Genomic DNA, 18,363 nt, shown 5'->3' on the forward strand with positions numbered 1-18,363 from the left:
CAATGAAATAGAGTAGAGAGCCTAGAAATAAACCCTTACATATATGGCCAAATGATTTTTGACAAGGGTGCCAAGATGGGGAAAAGAGTCTTTTCAACAGATGGTGCTGAGAGAACTGGATATCCACAAGCAAAAGAATGAGGTTGGACTCTTACCTAACACCATATATAAAAATTAAGTCAAAACGGATCAAAGACCTAAATGTAAAAGCTAAAACTGTAAAACTCCTAGAAGAAAACATAGGGCAAAATCATCATGACATTGGATTTGGAAGTGATTTCTTGGATATGACCTCAAAGCCACAGGTTTTGTTTGGTGTTACAAAAATAGAACAAATTGGACTTCATGAAAATTAAAAAGCTTTACGAATCGCAAAACATAGTAAAAAGAATAAATAGAATAAAAAGATAACCCACCAAATGGAAGAAAATATTTGTAAATCATATATCTGATAAGGGATTAATATCCAGAATATATATATAAAATTCTTAGGACTCAACTGAAAAAACAGTCCTATTCAAAAATGGACAAAGGGCTCAAATAGACTTTCAAGCCTTTTAGAATATTTCTCCAAAGAAGATATACAAGTGGTCAATAAGCACATGAAAAGATGTTCAGAATTACTAATCATTAGGGAAATGCACATCAAAACCACAATGAGAGAACACCTCACACCCATTAGGATGGCTGCTATTAATCAAAACAAAACAAAATAAGTGTTGGCAAGGATATAGAGAAACTGGAACCAGTGATCACTGTTGGTGGGAATGTAAAATGAGGACAGCAGCTGTGGAAAACAGTATGGCTGTTCCTCAAAAAGTTAAAAGTAGAATTGCCATGTGATTCCACAATTACACTTTTGAGTATTACTATGGACTGAATGTTTGTTTTGCTCCCAAAATTCATATGTTGAAGTCCTAATCCCCAGTGTGATAATATGGAGGTGGTGGGGGTTTGGGAATAATTAGATCATGAAGGCGGAGCCCTTATGGATGGGATTAGTGCCCTTTTCAGAAGAGACACAAGAAAGATAATCTCTGTCCATGATGTGAGGATACAGCAAGAAGGTGTCTATCTGCAAACTAGAAAGAGGGCTCTCATCAGGAATTGAATTAGCCAGCACATTCATCTCAGACTTCCCAGTCCCCAGAATGGTTTGAAATGAGTTCTGTTGTTTAATTCACCAAATCTATGGTATTTGTTATAGCAGCCTGACCTAATAAGATATTCATACCACGAAGTGGGGTGCTGCTGTACCAAACATGTAAAAATGTGGAAGCAGCTTTGGAACTGGGTCCAGAACGGGTAGAGGCTAGAAGAGTGTTGAGTTGCAAGCTAAGAAAAGCCTACTTTGCCAGGAATGGAACTTCAATGGCAATTCCGGGGAGGGCTTAGGAAAAAAAAAAAAAAGCTGGAGAGAAAGCCTCCATCTTGTTAGAGAACACTTAAATAACTGTGTACATAATATTGGTAAAGATACGGATGTTAAAGGCCACTCAGCTGGAAATGGGGAATATGTTACTGGAAATGGAGAAAAGGCATTTGTTTATAAAATGGCAAAGAATTTGGCTGAACTGTGTTTGGGGTCTAGTGTTTTGTGGAAGTTAGAACTTGGAAGCAATGAAATTGTATATTTAGCTCAAGTGATTTCTAAGCAAAGTATTGGAGGGGAGGCTTGGTTCTTCCTGTTTATAGTAAAATGCAAGGAGAAAGAAAGGAACTGAATTAATTGTTTTTCTTTCTTTTATTGAAGTATAGTTGACACATGATGTTACATTAGTTTCAGGTTTACAACTTAGTGATTCAGCTTCTCTATGCATTATGCTATGCTCACCTTGAGTGTAACTACCATCTGTTACCATACAACACTATTAAAATACCCTACACTGTACCTTTTATCCCAGTGATTTATTCATTCCATAACTGGAAGCCTGTATCTACCACTCCCCTTCACCCATTTTTGCCCACCCTCCAACCTCCCCTCCACCCCTCTGACAACCATAAGTTTGTTCTCTATGGATCTGTTTCTTTTTGTTTGTTCATTTGTTTTACTTTTTAGATTCCAGATATAAGTGAAATAATACAGTATTTGTCTTTCTCTGTCTGACTTAATTCACTTAACATAATAACCTTTAGGTTCATCCACGTTGTCACAAATGACAAGATTTCATTCCTTTTTATGGCTGAGTAATATTCCATTGTGTGTCTATACCCCATCTTTATCCATTCATGTATCAATGGATACTTGGGCTGCTTCCACATCTTGGCTATGATAAAGAATGCTGCAATAAACATAGGGGTGCGTATGTCTCCTCGAATTAGTCTTTCTGTATTCTTTGGGTAAACAGTAGTGGAATTACTGGATCATATAGTATTTCTATTTTTAAGTTTTTGAGGGACCATACTATTTTTTTCCATTTTCACCAATTTACAGTCCCACCAAGAGTACATGAGAGTTTCCTTTTCTCCACATCTTTGCCAACAATTGTCATTTCTTGTCTTTTTTATTCTAGCCATTCTGACAGGTGTAAGGTGATACCCCATTGTGGTTTTAATTTACATTCCCCTGATGATTAGTAATGTTGAGCATCTTTTCATGGATCTGTTGGCCATCTGTATGTATTTGGAGAAATATCTATTCAGATCCTTTGCCCATTTTTTAATCATTGTTTGGGTGGTTTTTTGTTTGTGTTTGCTTGGGGTTTTTTGGCATTGAGTTATATAAGTTCTTTATATATTTTGGATATTAACCCCTATTTGGATATGTTATTTGCAGATATCTTCTCCCATTCAGTAGGTTGCCTTTTTGTTTTATTGATGGTTTCCTTCACTTTGCAGAAGCTTTCATTTTGGTGTAGTCTTAATAATTTATTTTTGCTTTTGTTTCCCTTGCCTGAGGAGTCCTATCTAGAAAAATCTTGCTAAGGCCAATGTCCAAGACATTACTGCCTGTGTTTTCTTCTAGGAGTTTTATGGTTTCAGGTCTTAACATTTAGGTCTTTAATCCATTTTTAGTTTATTTTTGTGTATGGTATAAGTGGTGTAGTCTCATATTTTGCAAGTAGCTGTCCAACTTTCCAGCACCATTTACTGAAAATCGTGTCTTTTCTGCATTGTATATTCTTGTCTCCTTTGTCATAGATTGACTATATAAGTATGGGTTTATTTCTGGGCTCTGTATTCTCTTCTGTTGATCTATATGTCTTTTTTGTGTGTGGCCAGTACCATAGTCTTTTGATTACTATAGCTTTGTAATAGATCTTGAAATCTGGGATTGTGATACTTCCAGCTTTGTTCTTTCTCAAAGTTGCTTTGGCTATTCAGGGTCTTTTGTGGTTGCATAGAAGTTTTAGTACTATTTGTTCTAGTTCTGTGAAAAATGCTTTTGGTACTTTGATAAGGATTGCAATGAATCTGTAGATTGCTTTGAGTAGTATAGACATTTTAACAATATTAATTCTTCCAATCCATGAGCATGGGATATCTTTTCATTTGTTTGTGTCATCTTCATTGATTTCATCAGTGTTTTATAGTTTTCAGAATACAGGTCTTTCACCTCCTTGGTTAAGTTTATTCCTAGGTATTTATTTTTTCTGGTGCAAGTGTAAATGGAATTGTTTTCTTACTTTCTCTTTCTGTTATTTTGTTATTAATGTATAGAAATGCAGCCAATTTCTGCATACTATATCCTGCAATGTTACTGAATTCATTTATTATTGTTAAGCAAAAAGGAACCAGAACTTAAAGATTTGGCATAGCCTCAATCTGTACATATTGCAGAAAATGAGAAAGCATGTTTGGAAGAAGACAACAAGGGTATGGATGACCAACTGTTTGGTAAGGAGATTAGAACATGTGTTAACCGTGGACTTCTTCAGTGACCCCAGCAAGATCACTGCCAATTTGAACTGAAGGAAATGGATACAGGTCGGAATGAAGGAAGGCTGTCAGACTTAGATTCTACAGGACAGGACGATAAACAAACCATTAGCCTTTAAACCTGCACTATTTTCAAGGAAAGGAAAGAATGTTCCAAAAGCTGATTCAGAGATCATCAGGGCTGCCATCTTGGTTCTAGTAATCCAGACTGCCTCCAGTCAAAGCCATAGAGAAGGACTGCTGGCAGGGCCCTGGGGTGTGACCCCCTGCCTGGTAGACCCTCAGGTTGGGTGGGGCCTCCACAGAAAGCCACAGCATGGTGGTACCCCACCAAAACATGGGGGTGATATTGCCACCTCAGTGGGTCTGGAAGTCAGAGCATTGAGTCAAAGAGGATTATTCTTAAATCTTAAGATCTTGTGGCGTTTGCCTTGCTAGGTTTTGGAATTGCTTGGGACTGTCACCTCTTCCTTCTTTCCTTTTTCTCCCTTTTGGAATGAAAATGTCTATCTTACGCCAGTCATGTGTTCATAGCTGGAGAGGAATTTTGCCTCAGGATCAATCATACCTTGAGTCTCACCCATACCTGATTTAGATGTTTATTGATTGATTATTTTTCTAGTATAGTTGACACAATGTTACATTAGTTTCAGGTGTAAGGTTTAGATGATATTTAGATGAGACTTCGGACTTTAGAAGTTCAAGTTGATGCTGGAACGAGTTAACACTTTTGAGGTGGTTGGGATGGAATGAATACATTTTGCATTTAGAAGGACATAAATTTGGGTGGAGGCAGAATGCTATGGACTGAATGTTAGTATCTCTTGGCCATGTGAGGATACAGCAAGAAGGTATCCATCTGCATACCAGGAAACAGGCTCTCAGCAGGAACCAGACTGGTTGTTGGCACCTTGATCTTAGACCTTCCAGCCTCCAGAACTGTCAGAAATAAATTTATGTTGTTTAAGGCACCCAGTCTATGGTAATATAGGTATGTACACAAAAGATTTGAAAGGGCTTCCAAGAGATATTTGTACACTTATGTTCATAGCATCATTATTCACAATAGCTCAGAGTTCAAAGCAACCCAAATGTCTGTTGATGGATGAATGGATAAACAAAATTTGGTATTTGGTATATACACGCAATGGAGTATTATTCAGTTTTAGAAAGAAAAGAAATTCTGATACATGCAACAATATGGATGAACCTTAAGGATGTTCTGCTAAGTGAAATAAGCTAGTCACAAAAAGACAAATAGTCTATGATTCTATTTATATAAGGTACCTAGAGTAGTCATTCATAAAGGCAGAAAGTAGAATGATGGGTACCAGGGGCTGGTGAGAGGAGGGAATGGTGTGTTATTGTTTAATGGGTGTGAGTTTCAGGTGTCTTGTTTTTGCCACGAAAAGTGTTGTTTCCACATGGTCCAGGGGTTGGGCAAGGGCTCCAGGTGCCTGTAGGGAGAGGCTCAGGCAGAACCCCAGACACCAGAGGGGGCAAGAAGGGCCCCTCAGAGGCTGCTAGGCTCTGCAGGCTCTTAGTCTTACATGAGAGATCCTCACCCAGCCTGCTGGCTGGCCAGCCTGCGGAGGTGAGTCAGGTGGTCGCCATCTTCTTGACGAGTGTCACCTCCTTATCTAGGAAGTGGTTCTCCCAGAAGTGGAGGTCTGCATGGGCAGAAGCTGGGGCTTGCAGATGCCAAAGGGCGTGGTTCAGGTTTTTCTCCAGGGGCATGGTGTTTTCTGTGGTATCCAGGACTTTGCCCCACTCATCTTGGGGTGGCTTCTGCACCTCCTGGAAGAGGGCACTGGTTCTGCATTTTCAAGAGATGCTTGGTGCCCACTTGTGGAGGAAGTGGCCCCCTCCCTGCTGAGCCACATCATAGTGGTTGAAATAGAAGCTGAGGAGAGAGGTAGGTATGGGAGGCCTGCAGGTGAATGTTGACCAGGAGGTTGACAGCGGAATAATTCTTATGAATCACAGACCCTCAGTGGAATAATTCTGACCAATCTAGGCACTCACGGTTGATGGCAGTAAAGAGCTAAGATCGAAATAATGATGTTGGCTGGTCCCCTAGGTGGAGGATGGCTGAGAGACGATTCCAAAGATTGCAACTAGAAAGGTGGTTGGAGGCTGTTCTGTCCGCACACTGTTGGAGCAAGAGACAGATCCCCGCCACCCTGGGCACATTGCCTGAGTTTCAGTTTGGAAGGTTATAAAGAGTTCTGGAGAGCGATGGTGGTGATGGTTCACAATAATATGAATGTACTTAATACCACTGAGCTGTGCACTTAAAAATGGTTAAGATGGAAAATTTATGTTATGTGTGTTTACCACAATAAAAATCCCTCTACTGTTCATCAAACACATAATATAGACCTATCTTACTTCTAGTTGATGATGTTTTGATACTTTTAATATGTTTGGGTTTTCCTTAAGTTGCAGGATTTTATAAATCATTAATGAATGTAGAGATTATACTCCCATAATCGTGGGAACACTATTGATTATTTGAGCAAGCTCTGGAATATATTCATTTACAGTATTTTTAAACTTCCTTAGTACCAGTACCAACAGATGCCCTTACCAAAGCAGTTTTGAAATTTTGCTATAGTAGGATTTACTTTTAAGTTACTTTAATGTTGTTTCTGGAAAAAATGAAAACCTATTACATTAATTTTTTTAATTTTGTTTATATGTTCCTCTCTGTTTTCCTTGTATTTTTAATTTTTTTAAAGATTTTATTTTTAAGAACTCTCTACACCTAACATGGGGCTCGAACTCACAAACCTGAGATCCAAAGTTGCACGCTCCACTGACTGAGCCAGCCAGCTGCCCCTGTTTTCCTTTTAATAGACACAGTTAGGTCACCATAAGAACAGATTTGAGTGCCAATACATTTCCTGGTTTACCTTTAATTTTTGGTGTTTTGTGTTATGATCTAAATTTAGATATCCAAAGAGAAGAAGAAAAAGTGAAACGGTCAGTGAAAGATGCTGCCAAGAAGGGTCAGAAGGACGTCTGTGTGGTTCTAGCCAAGGAGATGATCAGGTCAAGGAAGGCTGTGAGCAAGCTCTATGCTTCCAAAGCTCACATGAACTCTGTGCTCATGGGGATGAAGAACCAGCTGGGTAAGAGAGCAGTTACCTTATAGCTTCCTCATTAATGCTGATGCTCTTGCTCTTGTTATCAGTACTGGCTGGTTTCCTCGAGTAGGAGAAACAGTCTCAGCTCTGGTTTTTGTTCTTTATATTGTCTTCGTTGGGGTGTTACACAAATGCAAAATATAATTATCACTATCATATTAGGATTCATTTTCTTTTGCCAGAGTTGTTATAATAATGGCAAAATATGCATATTAATCTCCTTTACTTAGAATATTTTCCCTCGTGTGAACAGTGTTGTAAAGTGACCTGAGCGTTGAATCATGGGAGTTAAGAAGTGCGTTAGAGGAGGAGGAAGAGTGTTCACCCCACCTGGGTACAGACCACCCTAGGCAGAATTTTAAAATAGTCCACGTTTGTCTTTGGCTTTCACACCACCTCCTTTTCTGCCTTATCTCTGGATGCCTACCTAATGCTTCCTTACATCTTAGGAATCTGTAGACTATGTAATGGGTATTCAGCACACATGTGAATTATCAGTTTAATTTCTAAAAATTTTTATAATATTTAAAATAAACATAATTAAGTTTTCTTTTATTGTCCAGTATAATACTCCTGTGATCTTTTACATGAATCAGTCTTCAGGTCAGTGGCAGCTTGAGTCATAGGTTAAATTTTACAACCAGTTGGTTTCTGATTTTAAATTAAGAAGTCCTAACTCAGAAGTATCATTCCTTGAGAATGGCAGCAAGTGACTGTCAGATATTTAGGCTTGAGTACTGACTCAGGAATTACAGTGAAATTTTTCACTAAGGAATGTTTTCAGCTCTCTGTCAGATACGACACTGATGATATATCACACTGAAAAGCGAGGAGGCTTGAATATTTCAGTTTAGAGGCTGGTGCCAAATGAGTACCTAATCCATTATTTGGTTGTGTTTGGCTCTGAAGGTATTCCTTTGTGTTCAATGTTAACATTTAGATGTAGTTGTTAAAAATGCCTAGTAATGAATATATCATCAGTTTCTTTCTCCAGATACTGAAGACACTAATAATGGATTGGGAAGGACCAAAAAAAAAAACCAAAATACCCAACCATACCACATCATCTTAACTTTTAAAATCTGTTACTTCAGCTCTAAGTAATTACACACACACACACACACACACACACACTCTTTAAATTTAAATACTGGCTATGTAATCTAGATACATGCCTTTGAAGAAGCCAGAGTACCATAGAGTACCGGGAAGAAATAATCTAATCTTAACCTGTCAGTTTGAAAGCTTAAGTATACTCTTGCCTTTCATAGCCAGCAAGAAAGGTTTTATATTTACTTCTTATTCTTTCTGCAACATGCTGTAAGGGTAAGATACACGTTCAGTTGACCACGGTGAACTTACTTTAAAATTTTTCAGTATTTCCTTTACTGAATCAACATTAGAAAACATCTAGCTTACTCTGCTCCCCCACTTCTCCCATGAATAAAGCACCGTATGCACAGCCTCTTTCGTTTCCCCAGTTGCAAAGATAAAAGTACACCGGATAATACAGTAGATGCTTAGGTACCTGTCACCCAGAATCAATAAAATTTGACATCTTATTATGTTTGCTTCAGTTTTATATTATAGAAGAAGCCGTATTACTAAAGTTGAAGCTCCTTTAATATGCCTTCTCAGTTCCAGTCCCTTCTCTCTCAACCTCCCCATGGGTAACCGCTGTCATGAATCTTAAAATGTGTAGAAATGTTTTTATACTATATATACAATTCTGCATTGTTTTTTTCCACTTATCATTGTGTTTTTGAAGTATACTGATAATGATATATTTTTAAACTACTGGATGGTGTTCCATCCGACTGATGTGTCACATTTTTTTCCTTCTCCCATTAATGGACATTTAGGCTGTTTTTCATTTTTTGTTATTACAGTGCAGCCGTGAACGTCTTTTCACTTTCCCCGTGCATTAAGGTTTCTTTAGGACAGTTATATACTCAGAAGTGGAATTGTTGGGTTAAAAATAACTGTGTTTAAATTTTGGTAGAATTGCAAAATTGCTATCCAGAGAGGCTTTACTAATTTACATTCCCACCAGCAGCAGATGAGAGTTCTTTTTTCCATACCTCTTCACCAACCTTTGTCAGACTTTGTAATTTTTGAGAAATGTTACCTTGTTAATAGCAGATAACATTTCTCAGGGAACTAGTGTACTTGATCAGGGTCTTCTGTTCACCTTTTCTTTCTGTATACTGATTCCTAAAAACCTTTTCAGTTACAGCTCACAAGCAATATGCCTGAAAAATCTCTTCTTCTGTAGCATGTTCTTTGAGTAGTAAAGGTAACAAAAGCTCTCGTATGTACTGTAGAGAAGTCAGAAGCTTGTTATCCTTTATCCACCCATAATAATATATCTTATCATTGGTTTCAAATATATATTGTTTGTGGTTTTATCACAACGGAAAAGTAAAATATCTGCTGTTTGGTCTTTAAATGTCAAAGTGCTCCAAAGCTCTGTTCTAGATCCCCTGCTGTTTTCCATGTTCTCTGTCCCCCAGGTGACCTCACCTAACCTTGTTCCTCCAAATGTTGCTTTCCACATTTTCATGTGCAAGCCCAACTTTTGTCACCTCGTGTATGGGTGGCATCTCCCCTTCTTAGTGGGCATGGCACAGTTGCCGCACCTGCACAGAAATCTTGGCGGGTCGGACCTCAGCTGTACGCGCACTTCCTGCCTGCATCTTCCCCTGGGAGCCCAAGACCTCACATGCTTTCATCTGTGAATAATTCCACATGGATTCCTAAAAGACAGGGGTTCTGTCCCTTCTATTCCCTGCTCTCTTGGTTCTTGGATGTGTTCATGTGATCACTTCCTTGTCATTTTGTTTTCTGTTTCTTTCTGGAAGCAAAAGATTTTAGTTGTCAGATTTCCCAGACTGATCCTTGAATTTTCTTACCTTTCTTGTTTTCCATTTTGAAAATCATAATAGCACCTTCCTCATAGGGGAGGTGTGAGGCTTGTTCACTGCCTGGCACGTGGTGAGTGCTTTATATGTGGGTTCAGAATATCACTGTCATTGATTTTGTCACTGCGTTTTCCTTTCTGAGAAATTTCCTCTACTTTATTTTCCGTTTCTTTTCTTGAATGCTTTATTTTGGCTGTCTTAATTTTATTTACAGAAAAGGGTTTTCTGATCTTTTTTTTTTTTTTAAGAATTTATTTATTTATTTGACAGAGACACAGTGAGAGAGGGAACACAAGCAGCCTTCCCGCAGAGTGGGGAGCCCCATGCGGGGCTCAATCCCAGGACCCTGGGATCATGACCTGAGCCGAAGGCAGACTCTTAACCACTGAGCCACCCAGGCGCCCCTCTCTGATCTTTTTTTTTTTTTAAATCATCCTGTTCTTATTTCGTGAACACAGTTTTTTCCTCATATCGACAGTCTTCTTTCTGAAATGTTCTAGTGTTCCTTAAACTGTTTCTCAGAGCTCCTTCTCTCCACCCCTTTCTTCCCTCTGTCTCCTCTTTTTTTAAGGAAGAAAGGGAGAGGGAGAAGAGGGTGGGGAGGCTGGATTAAGTGTAGGCTGCGTTAGGACCTTCCCCAGTCTTCTCAGGCAGATAGAAGCTACAAAGAGCGAAATGATAATGCATTTAATAAATGCATTTTTTTTTAGCCCCTGTTATGTGCCGGATATATTGCTGGGCACAGGGGATGAAATAATCAACATTACAGGCACAGTCATTGCCCTCTAGAGTATGGGGTGGAAAGCAAATAATCAGATAAATTTAACAAAAATAAAAATACCTAATAAATAATGAATTTAATTTAAGAGTGGATGCCCTGCAAATTTGCAATAAGCACCAGGGGACTGTTCATGTGATCAAGGGAACTGCAGTCAGCGATGGCTCCTTTCAGGGACTGATGGTACCTGCCGGAGGACGTGGGTGGTGGCGGATGGGGGCGGGGCCAGCCAGACTGCCGGAAAGCCCTGAGGCCAAAAAGAACTGTGCACTTAAAGCACTGAAGGAAGTTCTGGGCGGTTGGGGTGCCTGAGAGCAAGGGGGAGGGATGGCCAGAGAGGCTGAGCAGGAAGGTGAAGAAGACGGTTTTTACAGCTGTTAGGAAAGCAAGGGTTTTCAGAGACAAGTTCCGGTTGAGACAGGCGGTAGTGATGGCGAGATAACATGCAAGGGGAGTTCAGAGGAAAAGTATTTTGGGGAGAATCGGAGTCCTCTCAGTTGATTGGTTAGGATGTACAAAGGCACAGGTGAAATCTTTCAGGCTGTGTTCAGCAGACAGCACTTGATTCCGTTTGACAAGAGCACATTAAGGGGGGCAGTGGGAGGTAAAGCTCCAAGGGTAATTTGGAGTCAGTTTGATAAGTTAAACTGAGGAGCTGTCATTCATTTTGTAGGCAGTGGAGCGCCGCGGCCGCCTGCGAGCCCAGACTGCAGTGCGCGAGGGCCTGGCACAGCGGGATGGTGGGCAGGGGGACCTGAGCCCCCACGGCAGGCAGGGCCTGAGTAGCTCAGTCCGAGGGGGTGCAGTGGAGGAGAGGACGCTAGGAAGACCCAGTCTGGATGCAGACTAAATGGACGTAGTGAAGGTATAAATAAGCTGGAAATGCTCTAAGCCCTTGAGCCTGAAGAATGCAGGGCCATTTAAAGACACTGGAAACCCAGGCGAAGGAGGAGGCTTTGAAGAGAGAACGGAGATTCTGTTTGGGGCTGACCAGATTGACTCCAGCAGGATCGCCCTGCTTCCCTAGCACCTAAGCACAATGCCTGGTAGGAGGAACCCCCAGGGAGGGTTGTTGAGAGGGTCTATAGTAGGATGTTCCTGTTGGCAAATTAATAAATACAGCGGAGAAGGTAACTGAAGGTGGCATCAAGGACAGGGCAGGAGGGAGAAGTCTACATTTTGGAATAGAAAAGAGGAAATTAGGAATACTGTACTGAGAGTTCCTGAGAGATTAGGGTCTTGCCCTCGATGTCCGCCCCCCTTCCACCCCCAGCCTGCTGCTGCTTGGAAAAGCCACCATTTGATGAAGTCATTTTCCTTAAGATGTTTCTTCAGTTAAAATGCAGATATCCTTGGGAAGGGTGATATGTTAAACCTTGTCAGCTATTAATACATTGTCATGGTTAGATGCTTTCCAAGTGATCGCTTTCTGACAGCAGCTTCTTGCAGAATAAGACAGATGATGAGTATGCTTTAATTGGAGTAAATTAAGAGAGAGGTTCAAAGGTGGGGCAGGAAATAGAATTCCGTGCGATCCAGAAATTCCGTCTCTGGGTGTATACCTAAAAGAATCGAAAGCAGGGACTCAAACAGATGTTTGTACATCCACGTTCATTGTCACATTACTGACAGTAGGCAAAAGGTAAAGGTTAACCCAAGTGTCCATTGAAGGATGAATGGATAAACAAAATGTGTGTACACACAATGGAATATTATTCAGCCTTAACTTAAAAAGGAAGGAAATGCCGACACGTTGTTACAATGTGGATGAACCCTGAAGGCGTTATGCTAAGTGTAATAGGCCTGTCACAAAAGGACAGGTAACAACTATATGATGTCACTTGGGTGGGGTACCTAGAATAGTCAGATACATAGAGACAGTACAGTGGTGGTTGCCCGGAGTTGGAAGGAGGGGAGATGGGACATTGAGCGTTTAATGGAGATAGAATTTCAGTTTGGGAAGATGAAAAGAGTTCTAGAGACGGTGGTGACAATTGCACAACAGTGTGAATATGATACTTAAAAATGGTTAAAACAGTAAATTTTATGTTATGCATATTTTGTCACAGTAAAAATAAAGGTGGGCCAGGCCTGGATGCTGAACCATCGTGGAGTCCTGGAGGCAGGGACTGAAAGGGAGCTCTGAGCCCGTGGGTAGTTGGGGCAGAGTGGCCAGAGGAGCAAGAAAGGCAATGAAAAGAGAGGGTCAGGCTAGGGCAGCCTCTCTACCTAGGGACCTGTTCCGATCTCCTTCTGTGGCCTCTTTGTTTGTTTTCCTTGCTTTGATAGGAGCACTTGAAAGTGAGTTTGCAAAGTATAGATCTTTGAAGTGAAACATAACGTTTGTGAAATTTAAACTGATGTTGAATCAAAAATTTTTAAAAGTTATGCAGGCTTACTGTAAAAAAAACAATACTGCATAAATATATAAAATAAAAAGTAAGTGTTCACCAATTCCCTTGTTTTGGCCTCAGCTCTCTCCACCAATAACTACTGTTACAGCGCCATCTGGAGTGGCGGGCAGTTTGCTTTGTTTACTCTAATAGTGTGTCATTTTATGTATAAATGATATGTATATATAATGACATACTGTTCTTACATAAACATATAATTACACGTATTATATACAATGGGCGATACAGTAATAGATATGCATACATACATACTTCTTACCCAGGTCTCCAAGTCCAAGCCCATAAATAAACACATAGGAACAGATTTTTCCCTTTATTTGGCGTTTAAAATGTGATCTAGCATATACAAGATAAAAATTCAATTTCTGTAAGATTTGCTGAACAATAATAATCTTCTAAAATATGTATCTGTGTTATGTATTGTCCATGTGTTTATTCAGTGGTTTTAAATGTTTTCCTTCAAAACTTGCACAAATTCAAAATCTATAGAGCAACTTGTCTTTTTCAGATGAAATATTTTTCCTTTGCACAAACAAAATACAGTAATAGAAATTTTTAAAAGGGTAAAAGCATACCTCTCTAACAAATTGATTGCTTCTGTTTGTTTCCTTTTTAATTTTAGTTATTGTTGATATGAATACTTCTTTTACGGAGCTGTGAGTGTACAAGAATATATAATTGACATTAAGTGAATGACATGACATAGTAGTTCTAGAATTTTCAAGGTCCTGTCTGTAGCAAGCTGGATCATCAGAAAGCCACATTTTCATCCCTCTTAGCTTTGCTTCCCACAGAAATGCCTTTCCTGAGCTATATTTGCACAGTATTCCTTTGCTTGTTTTTTTGATGGAAAAGAGACAGCTATATGAAGACTATTTCTATAACTTCTGTACAGTTACTGGTATAGTCAGTAAAGCTTGGGGTATGCAATTTCTGTTAGAACCCAGTGCTGGAAAAAAATGATCTTTCCCAGCGAGACAGTATGCTTCCACCAGCCTCCTTACCGAGGCTCAGAACACGGTTAGCCTTTGTGCCCAGCTGCTGAGATGCTAAAGCTAAATTTATTCTCAGTTGTAGTAGCTCTGCCAGCCTAGGTTACTGATCCCCAACAGACGGCAGTTTTGCCCTTCGGGGGACATTTGGCAGTGTTTGGAGACATTTTTGGTTGTCACAACTGGAGGATGCGGGAAATGCTACTGGCATGTGGTGGGTGGAAGCCAGGGATGCTGCTAAGCACTCAGAATGCATAAAACAGCCACCTACAGCAGACTTGTCCAGCCCAAACCATTCAGCAGTGCCACTGTTGAGAAACTTAGGCCTACATTTGTGGAGTCAACTCACCCTTTTTAGCTTTGCTATTTACTTATTTGTTTTAAGATTTATTTATTTGAGAGAGACAGACAGAGATAGCAACAGGGATAGTGAGAGAGTGCACAAGCCAGGGGAGCGGCAGGCAGAGGGAGAAGCAGGCTTCCCGCTGAGCAGGGAGCCCGATGGATGCGGGGCTCCACCCCAGGACCCTGGGACCATGACCTGAGCCGAAGGCAGGCGCTTAACCGACTGAGCCACCCGGGAGTCCTGCTTCTCTATTTATTTTATCATACCTGCTAATGCAGTGTCTTTGTAATAAACCATTTCAAATTATTTTTTCGAGTGGTAGCATATAAATTATAAATAAACTTGATTTTAAATTTTAAAAGTTTCCCAAAGGTGCATGGTGCCAATCATTTTTAATGACTGTAATTCTCTTTCATGGCCTTTGGTTGAGTTTCCCGTGTTATAGAATGTGTACTATCTCCTTTTCCTTTTAATTTTTATCTTTCTGTTCTTTATTTCTTACTATGTATCGGATGTTTCTTATAAATCATTTATCTTTTAACTCTTTTTCTGAACCCTATTATAAGGAAGAAGTATCTTACTCTCTTCAAAGATACTTTATTTTTGAGGCTTGAATGTCTTTGTCACTTCTCTGAGCTTTCACTTGTCGTTATTGTGAAATATTGTAAGATTCCATATTTTCTCAAAATTGTATTCGTTCTGTTTGTGATTGCCATGTTTGAATTGGCTTTTAAAAATCACAGTCAGTCCAGTTTGTGAGTGTCTTGCTTCCCTGGGCCCTCGATACCAAGGAGCTGCAGAATTTTGGTGTTGATGCCATTTTTTTATATTTATTTTAATTTCCTTTTCTGTTTTTTAAATTTAACTGTAATTTCCACAAGAACCTATGATACGTAGAGTTTTGTGCTTTTGTTGCTTTTATTATTGGCGTCAAATTCTTTTCAGAATATCTACATTAGTTTTTGCATTGCTGATTATGAAGTGAAGCCTGTATTTAGCTACTTTTGTTTCCATCTTTGGTTATTATAGTAGTATTCATAGCAGAACTTGTATTTTTTGTGTATATCTTTTTTAGTAGGCAGGCATGGGAATATATTATTGCTTTATTTTTATATATTCTTTAATGTTTTATTTATTTGAGAGAGAGAGCGTGTGAGAGAGGGAGAGAACATGAACAGGGGCAGAGGGAGAGGGAGAAGTAGACTCCCCACTGAGCAGGGAGCCCAACGAGGGGCTTGAGCCCAGGACCTTGGGATCATGACCTGAGCTGAAGGCAGATGCTTAACCGACTGAGCCACCCAGGCGCCCCCTACCTATATTGTTTTCCAAGGGTTTTTATTTTTTTTTTAAGATTTTATTTATTGGACAGAGAGAGAGCCAGAGAGCACAAGCAGGGGGAATGGCAGAGGGAGAGGGAGAAGCAGGCTCCCCACTGAGCAGGGAGCCCGATGCGGGGCTCAATCCCAGGACCCTGGGATCATGACCTGAGCCGAAGGTAGACGCTTAATGACTGAGCCACCCAGGTGCCCCAGGAGAGTTTTTAATTAAGGTTTTTATTTTGAGATAATTGTAGATTCACGTGCACGCAGTTATGAGAAGTAATATACAGAGATCTGTGTACCCTTTGCCAATTTTCCCCAATTATAGTACAATATCCCAACCAGGATATTGGCATTGATATAGTCAAGCTGCAGAATGTTTTCAGTTTCCATCTCTACAAGGATAGGATCCCTCATGTTGTCCTTTTATAACCACACCTACCCACCTAATGTCTGGCATCTCCCTCCCAGCCCATCTCTGGCAACCACTAATCTGTTCTCCATTTCATAATTTTATCATTTCAGGAATGTTATATAAATGGAATCAGACAGTATGTAACCTCTTGGGATTGATTTTTTTTTTCCACTTAGTGTAATTCTCTGGAAATTAACTCAGGGTTTGCCTGTATCAGTAGTTCATTCCTTTTTTATTGCTGAGTAGTATTCCGTGGTATGGCTGTACCACAGTTTAACCATTCACCTGTTGAAGGACTTCTGGGTTGTTTCCAGTTATCAGATATTTTGAGTAAAGCTGCTCTAAAAGTATACAGGTTTTTGCAAGAACATAAATCTTTCCTCCAAGCTAGAAGCCCAATAGAACAATTGCTGGGTTTTATGGTTGTATATAAGGAACTGTTGTCCAGAGTGGCGGTACATTTTAAATTCCCACATGCCAGTGTATGAGTGATCCAGTTTTTCTGCATCCTCCACAACATTTGGTAGTGTCACTATTTTTTATTTTGGCAGTTCTGATGGGTGTGTGGAGCTGATCGTGGTTTTAATTTGCATTTCCCTAGTGGTAGATGAGTAGGAATATTTTTTTCATGTGCTTACTTGCCAGCCATATCTCCTCTTTGGTGAAATGACACTTCTCCACTTTTGTATATGTTAAAAATTTCCACAGTGAAATGCTAAAAGATTAATCCTTTAAATACTTCAATGTTTTTTATGTTTATTTCTGAGTTTTAAATGCTTTTTTTCATTTTTGTGTTTATTTCTGGGTTTTAGTTTCTTTTCTGAGATCATTTGGTCTGTTATTGTCACTAATATGTAGCCATTCTATGTCTGTAATTGAAAACTTGGGGAGAACTACTTTCTGTTTGTTGAAGTCCCTCCTCTTCCTTTTGCTATATGAAATTGATTTTATTTCTATAAAAAAATGTTCTGGAATTTTTATGGTCAGTACAAAAAAGGAAACACATTTCTGACTTAACTATGTCATTGTATGTAGAAACACTTTAGTCTTTTGGGGTGCCTGGGTGGCTCATTTGTTAAGCGTCTGCCTTTGGCTCAGGTCATGATCCCAAGGTCCTGGGATCGAGCCCCACATCGGGGTCCCCACTCTGCGGGAAGCCTGCTTCTCCCTCTCCCGCTCGCTCTGCCTCTCTCTGTCAAATAAATAAAATCTTAAAAAGAAAAAAAAAAAATATATATATATATAAAAAGAAGCACTTGAGTCTTTTTTAACCACCTCAGTGTTGTTTGCTGTTAAGACATGAATATGTTTAACATTTTTTTAAAGTCATATTTGAATATTATAGTTTTCCTTGTGTCTTCTGAGTTCATTTATTGCTTTCTTCAACAAATATTTGAGTGTCAGCTGTGTCAGGCACAATGCTAGGCACCGGGAGTAAAATCATGAGTCCATTTCAAATAAAAAAAGAAATCTTGTCCTCTCTTGGGCAAGCACATATTACCAGAATGATAACCTTAATGAGAAGAAGATTCGATGATCCTTGCATAAGGATGACATACAAATTCATGTAGCATACCATTAAAAAAAAAAAGAAAGAAATCTATCCATCAAGTCCCCACTCCAGAGAGCTATTAGCGGGGGCCTGCACTGCACATTGAGGGAGGAGCATGTGCAGAGACCCCACAGTGGGAGGAGCCTGGAACACTGGAAGAGCAGTGGAAGGCCTCGCAGTGGGTTGGGGAGAGGCTAGCAGAAAGAGCTACAACCAGGAAATGCTGCTTACTTCATGATCCCTTCTGTGTGACTTTGATCTTTCTAATTTTAGATGTCAGCTAGTTTTTATAATGCTAGCTTATTAATGTTTTCTGTATTGTTTTAACCTTTTGGAGTTGTTTTTCTTCTTTAGAGAGCATGCGCGCGTAAACGCATGTGAGTGGGGTGGGGGGCAGAGGGGAGAGGGGGAGAGAGAGAATCTTAAGCAGGCTCCATGCTCCCCTGCTTAACTGAGTCACCCAGGTGCCCCAGAGATTCTTTTGTTATTGTGAAATATACATAGCTAAAAATCCTCTGTGTTCTGCCTCTTCACCCCTTCCTCCTCCAGCCCCTGGCAACCACTGATCTTTTACTGTCTCCCTAGTTTTGCCTTTTCC

The 18,363-nt window shown here is 39.9% G+C and overlaps 1 protein-coding gene across 1 annotated transcript in view; it reads left to right on the forward strand.

Annotated features, from left to right (window-relative positions):
* The window catches only part of LOC110587566 (charged multivesicular body protein 3), a 62,335-nt gene that overhangs the window by 35,976 nt on the left and 7,996 nt on the right, over nucleotides 1-18,363 (forward strand). Inside the window, exon 3 of the mRNA XM_021697779.1 lies at nucleotides 6,834-7,013. Coding sequence (XP_021553454.1) covers nucleotides 6,834-7,013 — 180 coding nt within the window. The remainder of the gene's footprint in view (nucleotides 1-6,833; nucleotides 7,014-18,363) is intronic.

This window comes from Neomonachus schauinslandi, chromosome 10, assembly GCF_002201575.2.
Source record: "Neomonachus schauinslandi chromosome 10, ASM220157v2, whole genome shotgun sequence".
Lineage (NCBI taxonomy): Eukaryota > Metazoa > Chordata > Mammalia > Carnivora > Phocidae > Neomonachus > Neomonachus schauinslandi.